The 12911-nt window shown below is 51.7% G+C and overlaps 5 protein-coding genes across 5 annotated transcripts; 3 read left to right on the plus strand and 2 right to left on the minus strand.

Annotated features, from left to right (window-relative positions):
* The first annotated feature begins 1458 nt into the window (after positions 1–1458).
* K489DRAFT_377382 (uncharacterized protein) lies at positions 1459–2196 on the plus strand. The gene is made up of 2 exons (XM_033604143.1): positions 1459–1702; positions 1792–2196. The coding sequence occupies exons 1-2, from the start codon at positions 1552–1554 to the stop codon at positions 1962–1964; spliced, it is 324 nt and encodes a 107-aa protein (XP_033461892.1). The 5' UTR covers positions 1459–1551; the 3' UTR covers positions 1965–2196.
* Positions 2197–2411: 215 nt separating this feature from the next.
* K489DRAFT_387044 (tannase and feruloyl esterase) lies at positions 2412–4392 on the plus strand (the record flags this gene model as incomplete). The annotated part of the gene is made up of 3 exons (XM_033606282.1): positions 2412–2557; positions 2874–3667; positions 3731–4392. The coding sequence occupies 3 exons, from the start codon at positions 2412–2414 to the stop codon at positions 4390–4392; spliced, it is 1602 nt and encodes a 533-aa protein (XP_033461893.1).
* Positions 4393–5398: 1006 nt separating this feature from the next.
* Positions 5399–5776, minus strand: K489DRAFT_377385 (uncharacterized protein). Its single transcript, XM_033604144.1, has one exon. It carries the CDS (start codon positions 5739–5741, stop codon positions 5493–5495), a length of 249 nt encoding a protein of 82 aa, XP_033461894.1. The 5' UTR covers positions 5742–5776; the 3' UTR covers positions 5399–5492.
* Positions 5777–6065: 289 nt separating this feature from the next.
* On the minus strand, positions 6066–8548 carry K489DRAFT_333225 (serine palmitoyl CoA transferase subunit LcbA). Its single transcript, XM_033602168.1, has 2 exons — positions 6833–8548; positions 6066–6762 (listed from the first exon to the last, which is right to left on the minus strand). The coding sequence occupies exons 1-2, from the start codon at positions 8186–8188 to the stop codon at positions 6466–6468; spliced, it is 1653 nt and encodes a 550-aa protein (XP_033461895.1). The 5' UTR covers positions 8189–8548; the 3' UTR covers positions 6066–6465.
* A 990-nt stretch (positions 8549–9538) lies between these two features.
* K489DRAFT_314961 (uncharacterized protein) lies at positions 9539–10252 on the plus strand (the record flags this gene model as incomplete). Its single annotated transcript, XM_033601059.1, has 2 exons — positions 9539–9719; positions 9774–10252. The coding sequence occupies 2 exons, from the start codon at positions 9539–9541 to the stop codon at positions 10250–10252; spliced, it is 660 nt and encodes a 219-aa protein (XP_033461896.1).
* Positions 10253–12911: the final 2659 nt, after the last annotated feature.

The raw sequence follows: 12911 nt of genomic DNA on the forward strand, positions 1-12911 counted from the left end.
GACCAGATGCCTCGCTCTTTCCAGCGCGCGATCACATTGTTCTGCGCCTTACTCTTCTCTCTCTCCGGATATCAGGAACGTTCAGCTTCTGCGGAATCGAAACGTATTTGGCTAGTATTTCGATCATCGCCTTGCAGTATGCGTGCCTGTTCCCACCATTCCCGGGCGAAGAGATGGGCAGGAGTTCCCGCAAATCGACGCCAGCTTGCTGCCTCACATCGCTCATCGGGGCTCAAATTATTATCGCTTCGTGATATGGTGCGCTCATCGTAGCAGGTGTACGGCGGTAGCGGGTCATCACTGCCAGGCATACGGGCGTTGTGGTTGCAGCTGAACGGCTCTAGTGGCATTTTATGCGCCAATTGGTGACGGAATCGTTGTTAGTAGAACAATTGCAAGCAGCGTTTGCAATGAAAGCAAGATTACCACCTTATCGGCTGCGACCCATCGGTGAAATCAAAGGAATTTTATGCGCTTGTGTAACGTCCGGCCTGAGGGAGCAAGCACAACGTGATCGAGACTGTCACACTACATGGCGAGGGATCCTGGGTTTGGAGCCTCACTGGACGCATTGATGCGTTGCTTTGCAGATACCATCTCCTTGAGAACACCTCATCAGATCGATATACAGCCGCTGACACGAGAGCGCAATAGGACGTTCCAAGAACATTCATTGTTACAAGCTGACTTCTGAATACTGTGTTCTAAGCGCCAGCGTCATCCGGAAAGCCAATTGCCATTCATCGACAAATCCCTGTGAAATTCATACACTATCACATGCACGCGTTTTCTCTGTGGTCATCGTGGTAAGATATTCAGACGTGGCTGTCTTTTCAGTGGATCCACGGGCTGAGCAATGAACCCGAACAAGCTGTGCTAGTATTAAATGAGATTTTGAATTTGTTGATTACTTGACATCATGGAAGCGACCCATCGCTCATCGCGGGCCCAAGGATTATCTTCTGAGGCTTTGCGAAGCAAGTCTCGATACTTGAAGCACAGGGAGAAGTATCTCTACCTTGCATCGTTTACGCGCCAGCGTCAGCAAACCTGTTCGGGAGGCATTCCGGACAGCTCGTGGCCGACCACAGTAATCCTCGCTTGTATTTCGAGGAATGAAGTTGCACAAGCCGTATTGAAGTGCCGACGTGGTCCATTCGCGGTATTGGAAGACGAGCCGATAGGATCATGGACGCAAGTCTCGGTGAGGTCGTTTCGAGATGGTCGATCTCGGCGAATATGTCCAGCGGAAGTCCCCGTGCACGTGTCGCACCGCATTGGCGTTTCCGCCTTCCATCATCATCAAGGCGCTGAAGCTCGGGGCACATTTCACCATCCGAACCTTACAGAAAGCTTGTAACGATGACGTAGGGCGCATGAGATGCAGCTTGTGAGACACAGAGCTCGTCTTTGCAGACAACGATCCTGTTGTTGGATACATATAATTCCTCTTCTACCGACCACCTTCCTTCCTACATCTATAATTCAATCAACACGGTTACACAATCTCATCACTCAACAATCTCCCTCATACCACCAACAACCGTCATCATGTACCGTCAAGCTTTCGTCCGCAACGCCCGCCTGTTCAGCACTTCGGTGCGCGTCCAGAAGTCCGTCACCGAGTCCGCTGCCGACGCCATCAAGACCGCCGACAAGACCGTCTCACAGAAGGTCGTCCTTCCGACCATCGAGGCTGCCGGTATGTAGTGCCATTATCGACACAACCATCCTGTCAACCCAAATCAGACTGCTTCAGCACATGGCGCTGACGATGCTCTTTTTTCACAGAGAACGCCGCTTCCAAGCTCAAGGAGTCCGCTGGCTTCGCTGCCAAGGACGCTCAGATCAAAGGCGAGCAAGCTCAGAACGAGGCCGCCAAGCTCGGTGCTCAGGCCCGGGACAAGGCTCAAGAGGTTGCCGGCGAGGCCAAGAAACAGGTCGACCAGGCCACCAAGGCTTAGAGGGACGATGAACAATTCCCTTGGATGAGATCTGATCGAAGATCGAAAACAAACTGAAAAGGATTTTGCAGCAGCACTGAAGAAGCAACATGGCGCTACCTCGCCTTCAACGCCACATCTTGCGAAGAGTATCAGAGAACTTCCGATGTTGCAGCACTAAATCATCATGTGTAATGTCTTTATTTAGCGTTTTTGGAAGTATACCTGTATAATCATGCTTCAAAAGTCTGAAGTGAAGAGATTCCTGTTGCTTCGTAATGCACTAGTTCCATGCCACTACATCCATCCGGATAAGCACATAGAACTCGGGCCGAAGAATCCCGTGCTTCCACACCATTTCATTTGGACCGTGATGATCACCGAAGTAATTATGTGCTGGTCCATGTAACCTTAGTCGCCTCATACTCCAATTGAATCCGCGGATCCAGAAGTATCCAGAAGCCGAGAATGAGCGCCGCGATTAGTGCTGGTCCATGCAACCCTAGTCGTCTCATACTCCAATCGCGGATCCAGAAGTGTCCAGAAGCCGAGAATGAGCGTCGCGATCAGTGCTCACCTAGGTCATTGGCCCCACCGTTCGACATGAACTACATGTATTGATCTCGACGTTGGTTCGCAACACGAATTAAACCTGACATTCTCTTTTTTCTATTGCTAAGAGAAGATAATTTGGGACTTAGCAGTCATGTATCTCCAGAACAGACTCCTGGCCATTCTATGCCTCGTCGGCACTCAATTCATCGGATCCACAACAGCAACAGCAATAACACTCTCTTGCAATCCCACTGACCTGGCTCTCCCATCCTTCCCAGACCTCCAGATAACTACCCTCCTCGCCACACCCGTTCACAATCTCACAGCGAAAGCCCAATCCTGGATAATCCCTCCACTAATCTACGACCCCTCCAGCACGATCGACTTCTGCAACGTGACGATCCTTTACACCCACCCAGGACAAAACGACAGCGTCACCCTCACAGTCTGGCTGCCTCTCACACGCGCAAAATGGACGGGGCGCTTCCTAGGCCAGGGCGGCGGAGGCTGGAAAGCAGGTGATCCGGTACAGCTCTCCCCAGTCGTATCGCTGGGCTATGCTAGCGCGAGCACGGATGCTGGAAGGAACATCTACGGCACTCGCGACGAAGTGGTGTACAGTTCCAAGAACTGGTCATTGCGGGCCAAGGGAGAGGTGAATCGGGTTTGGCTGGAGAATTTCGCGAGCCGGGCGTTGGGGGAACTTGCGGTGGTGGGCAAGGCAGTGGTGAAGGCGTATTACGGCGAGGAAGCGAGGTTTTCGTATTGGCATGGGTGCTCGACGGGGGGTCGGCAGGGGATGATGTTGGCGCAGAAATTCCCGGGGGCGTTTGATGGAGTTTTGGCGGCGGCGCCGGCGATTAATTGGACCACCTTTTTGGTTGTTGAGTTTTGGGCGCAGCTGGTTATGAAGAGGTTGGGGTATTATCCGCCGCCTTGTGAGCTGAAGGCCATCACGAAGGCGGCTATCGAGGCTTGTGATGGGCTCGATGGGGTTGTAGATGGACTTGTCAGCGCGCCTGGATTGTGCAAATTCAATGCTACCTCTGTTGTCGGGCAGAAGTATGACTGCGAGGGAGATAAGAGGACGATCACGAGTGCTGCGGCAGAGATCGCGAATGCAGCGTGGACTGGTCCAAGTGACGCCAACGGCAAACCCGTGTGGTTCGGTGAGCATCTTGCATCGTGACATGTTAAGACATCGACTGTGTATTCGACTGATTCCTCATCAGGTCTTACGCGCGAGACGACACTCTACAATTCGGAGCTCGGAAAAGGATTAGTGAACACCATCTGCGATACCGATAACAAGAATTGTAAAGGCGATCCTTTTCCCATCAGCGCCGACTGGATCCGGCAACTCATTATCAAGGACGAAGACTTCGATGTCGGGAGTATCACCGAGGAGTCATACCTCGACATCCTGCGCGCTTCGCGCGAGGAATATTTCTCGCAAATGGACACCAGCGACCCTGATCTGCGACCTTTCCAGAAGAAGGGCGGCAAGATTGTCTCGTGGCACGGCCTTGCAGATACGTTGATCATGCCGAATGGAACCTCGACATACTACGATCGTGTCACCGCCATTTCACCAGACGTTCGAGACTTCTATCGATTCTTCGAGGCTCCTGGCGTTGCTCACTGTGCTGGTGGTCCTGGTCCAGCTCCGTTACGCGCTCTGGAAAGCCTTGTCCGCTGGGTGGAGGAAAACGTTGCTCCAGAAGTTCTGGATGCTCAGAGCGTGCCAACTTCTGCCGGAGAACCGGTCGTCTATCGACCACTGTGCCCTTGGCCGAAAGTGGCGGCCAAGAGGAGCGGTGACCCTGGTCAAGCTTCGTCCTTTGCCTGTGCTGACTCATTTGATGCGGCTCCAAACGCTCACGATGAGCTCTAGTAAGTCTGCGAGGACCGACATCATGTTGGACTTGATTTCTCCAAACGCGATCTCTGGTTCAGAAAAGAGCGAATTCTGCATCCATCGTTTGAACTTTGGATGCTCTCATTTTGAGCTTCTTTCGGACATGAGGTCCCGCTGCGGGTGCGGCAGGCAGTGATGGAGATATTACGATGGGGCGCTTCGTGAGATTCCGCTCTCGGCACAAGAGGTGGGATTTGAAGAGATCGCGATCCACGGGCTTCAACGAAAATCTGCTTGCTCCACAATTTGCGATGACAAAAGGCTTGCCGATTGCCGTATTCCTTGCAACCCACTTTCGATCGTATGTTAAATACTTGTCGACCCATCGCTCGAAATTCAATTGATCAATTTGCGATGGTTCATGTAACACATCTGAACTACGCCAAAATCGTGTGCTGGAGCACCTGTCAGCCTCATTGACCGCCGGCACGGGTCTGTGGAAGAATGTAAGGAGCATCAGATATACTCACTCTTCGTCAATTCTCCACCTCGAACCCAATGTCCTTTCTGGCTCGATCCATAGCGACTTCATTCGCGTAGCAACGTGAAATTCCTCCAATGTAGGGAAAACCTCAACTGCTTGGAGCGAGCATCTTTGCGGGCGCCTTGCAAGGTCATCCACAAACATGGCCCGCAAATGCTGGAACGCGCCATTGTGCACAACATCTTGCTCCCATGCGCGCAGAATACGATCAAAGCCGAACCCCCAGATGTCCTCGCGGACTGTGATGTAGAGCGTTTGAAGATTGGCGAGGCGCGTGATGGACATGAGCTCAGCAATACTCGTCTGGTGCCTGGTGAACTTCAATCGAGTGAGCCAATCGATAGAAGGCGATGGGCACTGGCAGAGGTCAATGATCTGAGGCAGGCGATCGGAGTTATCGAAATCAACGATCTTAAGCAGGCCGCGGACAGACTTCACAAGCCCGGAGCTAGCGAATGTCTTGCAGATGGAGAGATCATCTAGGTCTCTGATTTGCGTCGGGGAAATTAGAAGATGGTTCTTACAATCAATAAAATAGAAGATGCTCGATAATTCCTCGTGTATTGACCTGATGACACCAGCCGATCTTTACTCACGCGTTCTGGATCGCCGTCCAAAGTTGCTCGACCATGAGAACGTCCAGACATTGCAAGACTTCGACTGTAATGCCTCTGACATTGCGTAGAGTGGTCTGTAGGGCGATTTTGCGAAGACTACGAGCGCCGTGTGCGTGTGGTTGGGATCTAAGCCTTTTCTGGCTCTGTGTGGTCTTGATCAAACGTCGAGGAGCGCTGACGATCGTTTCGCTGAATACTTGACCGCTGTGTTCGTCGTACGGCATGGTTGCTCATCGCGTTGGTGGTCAAAGGTGCTTTGTCGACGCGAATGGTCTCAGATGGAATTATCTGTGGATCGAAAGATAGGGTACTGATGTTTCTACAGCGGTTCGGAACGCTATTCATAGTTCTGAGATCGATCACTGTTTCTTCACGCGTTTCTGGATGTAGACTTGTCTACTGCGATGAGTGACGATATCGGCACATTCACCTAGTCGACAGATGGAAATTCGAGCCCAAAACCAGACAAGCATTTCACAAATTCGACTTCACAAACATCCCGACCCCAGGCCGATAATGTTGAAGAGTTGTCATTATTCGCGAACAAGGTCATCAACAAGAATTATTATCAATTAAAGATTTATATATAGGCCAAAATAGCTCAGCCGGCATCAGAAAGAACCGGTCTTTCTCACTGTGATCAGCACCGGACCGGCTTCACGATAGAGTTAAGAAAGGGAAGAGTAGCACAGAATGCGTGCGATCACCCAACGAGGGTGTCCGCGGCCAACGCGTAGCGCACATGATGTCGTCAGTCTCCAGTTCAAAATTTGTCTCGCATCAGACATCTGCAAAGCCCTGGCAGGCACTTGCTGTTTCGCCAGATCAGATTTTGAGCTTCACGTCCGGTGCGCAGAGATCTCGATACTACCCTCAGTTTGATCATGTCATAGTTATCGAGGAAATCTTCCGAACCTAGACTCAGCTCCAGCCAATAGAGCGTGCTAGTCAGGCTCCCGCGCCTGCTGTCGCGGCGACGGTCGTTGCTGCTGCAGCACTCGCAACAACTACGTTCGTCATTGGCGCCGCAGTACCGCGCTGCCATTTCTTGCCCTTCATGACGGTCGTGACAGCGTGGCGGATAATGATTCCGGCCTTTTCAGTTTCCTTCTTGTTGAGACCGGTTGTGATGCAAACTTTGAGGGCGGGCACTGGTTGCCATTCCTTGATGAGGTCCTTTGGAGTAGCGCCGAGAGCGACTGGCATAGCTTTGAGACGAGTAATGAGGATACCGTTGTTGAGACACTATTGAGATCTCGATCAGCATTCACGTTGCAAGGTCTGCGCTCTGTCAGAATCATATGTTAAAACTTACCTCATCGACGACATCTTGTAATAGTGCCTCCTGATCATGACGATCAAGTCCTCGCTCACGCACAATGTGATCCTTCAAAGAGAGAAGCATGATCGGGTTGTCCTCGTGGCTAGCACATCGCACCCAATCGCTTCGCGGATCAAGTTGAGCACGCATGGCTTTGATGTTCCCTCTGAGATTTTGGATGAATTCAGGTCGCTCTTGCAGCAGTGTGACGGTTTCTGATGCAGTCGTGGCGAGGAGTGCGGGCAGTGCTGCCGAGTAGGTGTATGCTGCTGCAGATAAGCGCTGGTGCTCGACAATCTCTTTCGTACCGGCACAGAAGCCTCCGCCGCTGGCCATGCATCCCGACAGTCCTCCGATGATCATGTCGACATTGGTGGCATCGACGTTCTGATGCTCAGTTGCGCCTGCACCAGTCCGACCAAGTACACCATATGACCAAGTCTCGTCGAGGATGATTCGAAATTTGTACTTCTCTTTTAGCGCAACCAATCGCGGGAGATCAACCATGTCACCGACATTCTCGAACAGACCTTCAGTGACGATGAAGCGACGGGTGAGCGGTTTACCTGAGCCTTCCTTTACCACCTTTGCGAGTACCCGCTCCAAGTCCTCCATGTCGTTGTGCTCGAACCATCGAATGGTGCTACGTGAGATCTGCAGACCCTTGCGAATGGGAAAGTTGACGGCTTTATCGGCGACAATGACATCTCCTCGTTTGCTGAACGCGGGAATCACACTGGAAATTGTGGAGAAACTCTGAGCATAGATAATACACGCTTGGACTCCAAGATGTGCCGCCACGTCTTTCTCACTCTTCATGTGGACGTCCTGCGTACCGTAGAAGCCGGGAGGTGAGCATGGACCTACGCCATATGTTCGGATGGTAGCAATGGCCTTTGCAGTCAATTCAGGGTTGTGTGAGAAGTCGTAGTGGTTATACGAGGCGAGATTGAGAACGTTCCTCCCATTGGAAAGTTTCGTCTTCGCTGCAGCTGGACCGATGATGACCGGACGCTTCTCGTTCTCTGCCCTTTCAAACTCCGTCTCTTCAGCAGCTAGCGGTTCTGGGGTCCAGTCCTCCACCAGGTCATCAATCTCGTCTTCAGTCAGTTTGATCTGTTTGCCCTTCTTTGTGCTGTAGGACGGCGCGAGAAGGTATTGTACGGCGAAAAGGAGGAGGATCAACTCGAAGAGACTTCGAATGGGATCATTTTGATATGAGGAGCGGATGTATCGGACGACAATGGCGGATCCAGGAATCTTCTGCAGGTAGGCAACGGCATTGTTGAAGAACTCCAGAGCAGCGGCAGGTATCTCCACGCTCGGGAGCGATGAGACTGTCGAATTCATCTTCGATCAATGGCGAGTGCGGTCGAGGGAAGCGATCTATTGAGCCGAGGGCATATCGTGGTGAAAGTGATTACACAACCAGTTGACTGCCTAGCTGATCGAGAAATCAGGTTCAGAAATTTGATATTTGTGTCGCGTGTCTTGTCATCCAAACAGAGTTCGAGTTCCTCCTAGATCAGGTGTGATTCCGTGAACACTGTGTCGCCAACCAAAATACCCTAGACCCCGGATGTCAAGGGAAACGCGCTCGAAGCGTGCCAAAGTGGTAGACGATGTCATTTCGGCTCGTTCCGTGGACTCGGGGGGAACGTATTCACGCCTTAGGGTTGGTAAACAGCAACCACAAGTCATCAGCAAGTCATCGGCGTAACAAGAGGATTTCCACAGATAACGACTTCTCATGTTTTGAGAGAAAACTCCCGATATGCGGAGCGACCAATGAAGTAATCTCACATCCAAAGACGCTGTCACGCGATATCTGGAAGTCATCCCGACTCTCCGCTCTTTTCGCACGGTAAACCTGCCTTGGTATGCGGCCACTGAATATGGACGGGAACGGTCGGAGCTGACAGTCCGCCGACACATGAGCTTTTCACCACGACATCGAGACCACCATGGTCATCAACGTCATTCGGGCGGCCGCGGGTTGAAGGGAGAACGCCAAGCATAGGTGCTCTGAAATGTAGATTGCATAACATTTCACATCGTCCTGACGAGCATGTTTGATGGTACCTTTCAGTCTTCTTTGACAACGCCTGCTCTCTGCAGATCCAAGCCAACGGGACGAAGCAGTTCGCGGGGATCTACCCATCGACCAGTACGCTGTTACACGCCTGTCACAAGCAACCATCCAACACCGATAAGTGGATTGTCGCAATCGTTCTCGGGCATGTTCATTGCTCTTTGTCCAACCTGGTCACGAACATGACATGATGCGGGGAAGCTCTCCTTAGTTGGCTTCTGGATTATCGCGTGGGCCCAAAGCCATACCGCATATGGGATCATGATGTAGTTCGTCCAAGGACGCCCTGCATGAGAGCTACCTGCGATTGATCAATCATGATTCGCAATTTCGGACAGCTCGCTCCTAAACGATGTGCCTCGCTCGGAGCCTAGAGCTCTTCAGGTGGAGAAAAGCAGCTTCATGAGAGGAATGCCAAGTAAATGGCGAGCGTGCAGGTGGAGATCAATCTTGAGCAAGTATATATTGATCATCAGAGCTCCCTTGTCTCACGTTCACCTGTGTCTATTGCTCGATACTTGTTTCTTAGAAATTGTACAGAGGTCCTATACCTGATCATACCATATCTACTTAAACCATCACAACTTTGATACATCATCACCATCGTCATGCCTGCATACGAGATCTTTACCATGCCGCTTGCGGCCGGCAACAACATCGGCGACCCAGGCAACAACGCTTCCGCGGTCGCAAAGGAGTGCTTCAGCACGATCCAGAAGCATAATGGAGAGCAAAAGATCCACTTTGGAACGGTCGTAGAGAAGCCCGAAGTCTTCAAAGCCATCATCAGTAAGTACTCCTGACAGTCGCTTGATCGGCCGTCATGACTGATGGCATTTTCAGCCTGGGACAGCCTACAAGCCCACAAAGACTTCATGGCCACTGCCGAATACCCGGGCTTCGCCAAGAGCTTCCTCAGCATCAAAGGTGGCGACCATTCCATCATCCACGTCGACTTCAAGCCAGAAAACGAAATCCACGACAAAGCACTCACTGCGCCCGTCACCGAGCTCGCGACCTTCATCTTCCCGGGCGCCGTTCCAGACTCATACGAAGCCGGTGTCCTGAAATTCCACGAGGCCAACCTCGAGGCGAAGGTCGCGGGTTACCAGGGCGCGGCGTATGGATTCACACACGAGGAGGTCACATTGGAAGATGCAAAGAAGGGCAAGGCGGTCGTCCTGGCGATCGGTTGGGATGCTGTCGATTCTCACTTGAAATTCCGTGAGACGCAGACCTTCAAGGACCACATTCACCTCTTGACGGATGGAATCTCCGGCGCGGAAATGATTCACGTGCAGTTTTTGGAATTCGTCTCGTAGACGGCAAAGCAATGGATGTGCAATGAAGAATTCGAATGTGGAACCCTCTGTGAGGAGAGATGATACGAAGGAAATGATAATGCATCCATTCCTTCGACTTATGAAGATGTCCACGGAGTATTTCGATTGTCTTAGTGTGGTTCGAATGACATGCGTCAGCTGGCAGTGGATTGCTCCGTTCCAGGTTTCTGAATAATAGCTGTCCTGGTAGAATTATCCGCTATAGGTCAGACATTTCTAAATGTAGGTGGGTGTGCTCACACAAATCATATAATTTAGCCGACTGATGATAACCTTGGGGCTGCAGGGCTGCCCAGTTGGTGAAACATGATGTCTTGTGGTCTAATATATCCGACTCGTATTCGCTGGAGATTCATGACAAGAGCCCAGGGCCACGCGAGTATCCCACAGCATGCCAGAGGGTCGAGCGCAGCTCCGTTTGAAGTGAAACATGGGTATGTATGCAAGCATTGGGATTGTTCGGTGGAAGAAGATGATGAATCCGCGTTAGATTCGCAATGCACATGATAACCAAGCGACATGCATACTTATATAGTGTCCTCCTCAAGCGTGGATGTTTCATGGAATTCTCTCCCGATGCGCTTTCTATGTCTTATTACCGAGAATCTATGTTGATTTGGATCCATAAGATGGTCTTGACGAAGATCGTCGTGAGACCACAATGTGCGATGCAGAAGTCGACATACTTCGACGCCGCACTGGAAGAGTGAGATTCACCAGTGAGGCCCGACCGGCGGTGTGTACAGCCAATGAGCATTTCTTGTTGGATGAAGAATGTCGCTAGCATCGGGTTGTATGCAGCGCAATTTCCCCCAGCATCGCGAATCGGTGGGCCTCACCGATGTGCTGCAGATCCACCGATCTGGATGATGATGTCACACGTCCGACCGCTGTCCACGACCAAGCAGGACGCGTGCACACCTGCATGGACCTTTTCCCATCCAAAAGCCGGTACAACCGTGTGGTTGTCCACCGGGACGACCACAAAGCTTTTTTGACCAAACGGCCGACAAGCAGACGGCCACCTTGGCAGATTAGAAAATGTTGCCCTTCGTCTGCCATCGATAGACATGTCCAAGGCCGATCGTGAATACCGCAATTCCACGGTGCAATGCCTCTTCGACGCTCGAGCACCCCATGCCAATAGCGATGAAATGAGAGAAGCCGCTGCTCCCGGCGGCCGGGATTGCGAAGCCATAAAGATGAATGAACAGCATGCGGACTTTTGATTCGTCCGCGAATCGGGGCGAAAATGACTGGCAGGTGTGCCACCCACAGCACGCACATATACTTCACCAGTGCATTAATAAGATACATTGCAGATATAATCGCCGCTGTGCTTGTCAGACTGTCGGATTCATCTCCTTCAGCCTTCCTCTTCTCAAGTCCATCTTCGGTCGCACGACGGTGACACGGATCGTACACGCACAGCTCGACGAAGGACGATCCCGAGTGTCGCCGTAGCTCCGATAATCAAGAACGCAGGGCCATCCGTAACGATATGGAAACTCGCTCTACAATCTCCTCTCACGAAACAAGCAGTTGCACGTCGGTTCATCGGTCTGCAGCCTCGAGCTACCAAATTACCTGCACTGACGGATGTAGAGACGACACCTTGTAGACAGTTCGCATGCCGCGACTACTTACGCGTAAAGGGAAGTGCAAACCGGCTTCCACCAGCCGTTTAATGACTGCCGACACGCTCGCTGTCCTGCCGATCAAAGACTAGCAGCGGGAGAACGGTTGGCACAGTATAACGATAGGATTTGGAGGTGGATTGCGCAGAGAGTGTGTTGTACTCAATCCGCCGATCTCCAAGGCTCCGGTGGCTGCAGCACAGTGGCGAGGACTCCCTGCCGGGCGGGTTGAAAGGATGTCGGTTCCGTGGGTTCTTCGGGTTTGAGCTTCCTACATACATTTCATTTCTGCAGTACACTGTTGTCAGGAGCATAAGTGGCAACACTCGACTAGACGTTTATCTCACTCCCGTAATTGCATATCAGCGAAAGTTGCTGCATCGATCGGATTTTTGTGTGTCTGCACGGAATACTACACGGGCACGGTCCTGAACCTCATCCACGACCTTTGGCCAGTTCTTGATACCGACATACTTCTCGCAGTTGATGGTTCTCAGCAATCACAGGAGTCAAAATCATGCGAATGACAAATGATCCACACAGTCCCAAGGGGACAGTGATCCAAAGCATCAATTTGGGTGTGCGGCGACGAAGGCTGCATATATGTACACATCTCTTCGAGTTCACAACCCTCATCATGCTTTCAGTTGTTGGTTCCCGCCCAATGACGAATACTACGGTCAGGCACCACACCACCGGGCGTGGGTCCGCCACTTGGTTCGTTTATACCTCCTCTGCAATGGGGGTTTTCCCACCCACTTGGTCCGCCCGCTCCTCCGCCTCGGATCTAAGATCGTTTTTTCAATAGCAAGAAATCATGACTACAGTCCACCTGGAGCGTGACTAGCTGCTCTCCCCAGGCCCTCCTTTGTTTCCCTCCATGCAGGTGTGGATGTTATGTGTAAATAATGAGGTAGTGTACAGAGGCGGGTGTCTATTCCGTACTATATGCCCTTCCGTGGACATCTGTGCCGTCCAGTCTTACTGTTCTCCAGCTTGTT

The sequence above is a fragment of the Dissoconium aciculare genome (assembly GCF_010015565.1).
Source record: "Dissoconium aciculare CBS 342.82 unplaced genomic scaffold K489scaffold_3, whole genome shotgun sequence".
Taxonomy (NCBI): domain Eukaryota; kingdom Fungi; phylum Ascomycota; class Dothideomycetes; order Mycosphaerellales; family Dissoconiaceae; genus Dissoconium; species Dissoconium aciculare.

Excerpts from the sequence above, each read along its gene's own strand:
- K489DRAFT_377382 (XM_033604143.1), top strand. The coding sequence starts at position 1,552 with ATGTACCGTCAAGCTTTCGTCCGCAACGCCCGCCTGTTCAGCACTTCG. Across the intron at positions 1,703-1,791 it reads TCCGACCATCGAGGCTGCCG|AGAACGCCGCTTCCAAGCTC; the intron begins GTATGTAGTGCC and ends CTTTTTTCACAG.
- K489DRAFT_377385 (XM_033604144.1), bottom strand. The coding sequence starts at position 5,741 with ATGCCGTACGACGAACACAGCGGTCAAGTATTCAGCGAAACGATCGTC.
- K489DRAFT_333225 (XM_033602168.1), bottom strand. The coding sequence starts at position 8,188 with ATGAATTCGACAGTCTCATCGCTCCCGAGCGTGGAGATACCTGCCGCT. Across the intron at positions 6,763-6,832 it reads TACAAGATGTCGTCGATGAG|TGTCTCAACAACGGTATCCT; the intron begins GTAAGTTTTAAC and ends AGATCTCAATAG.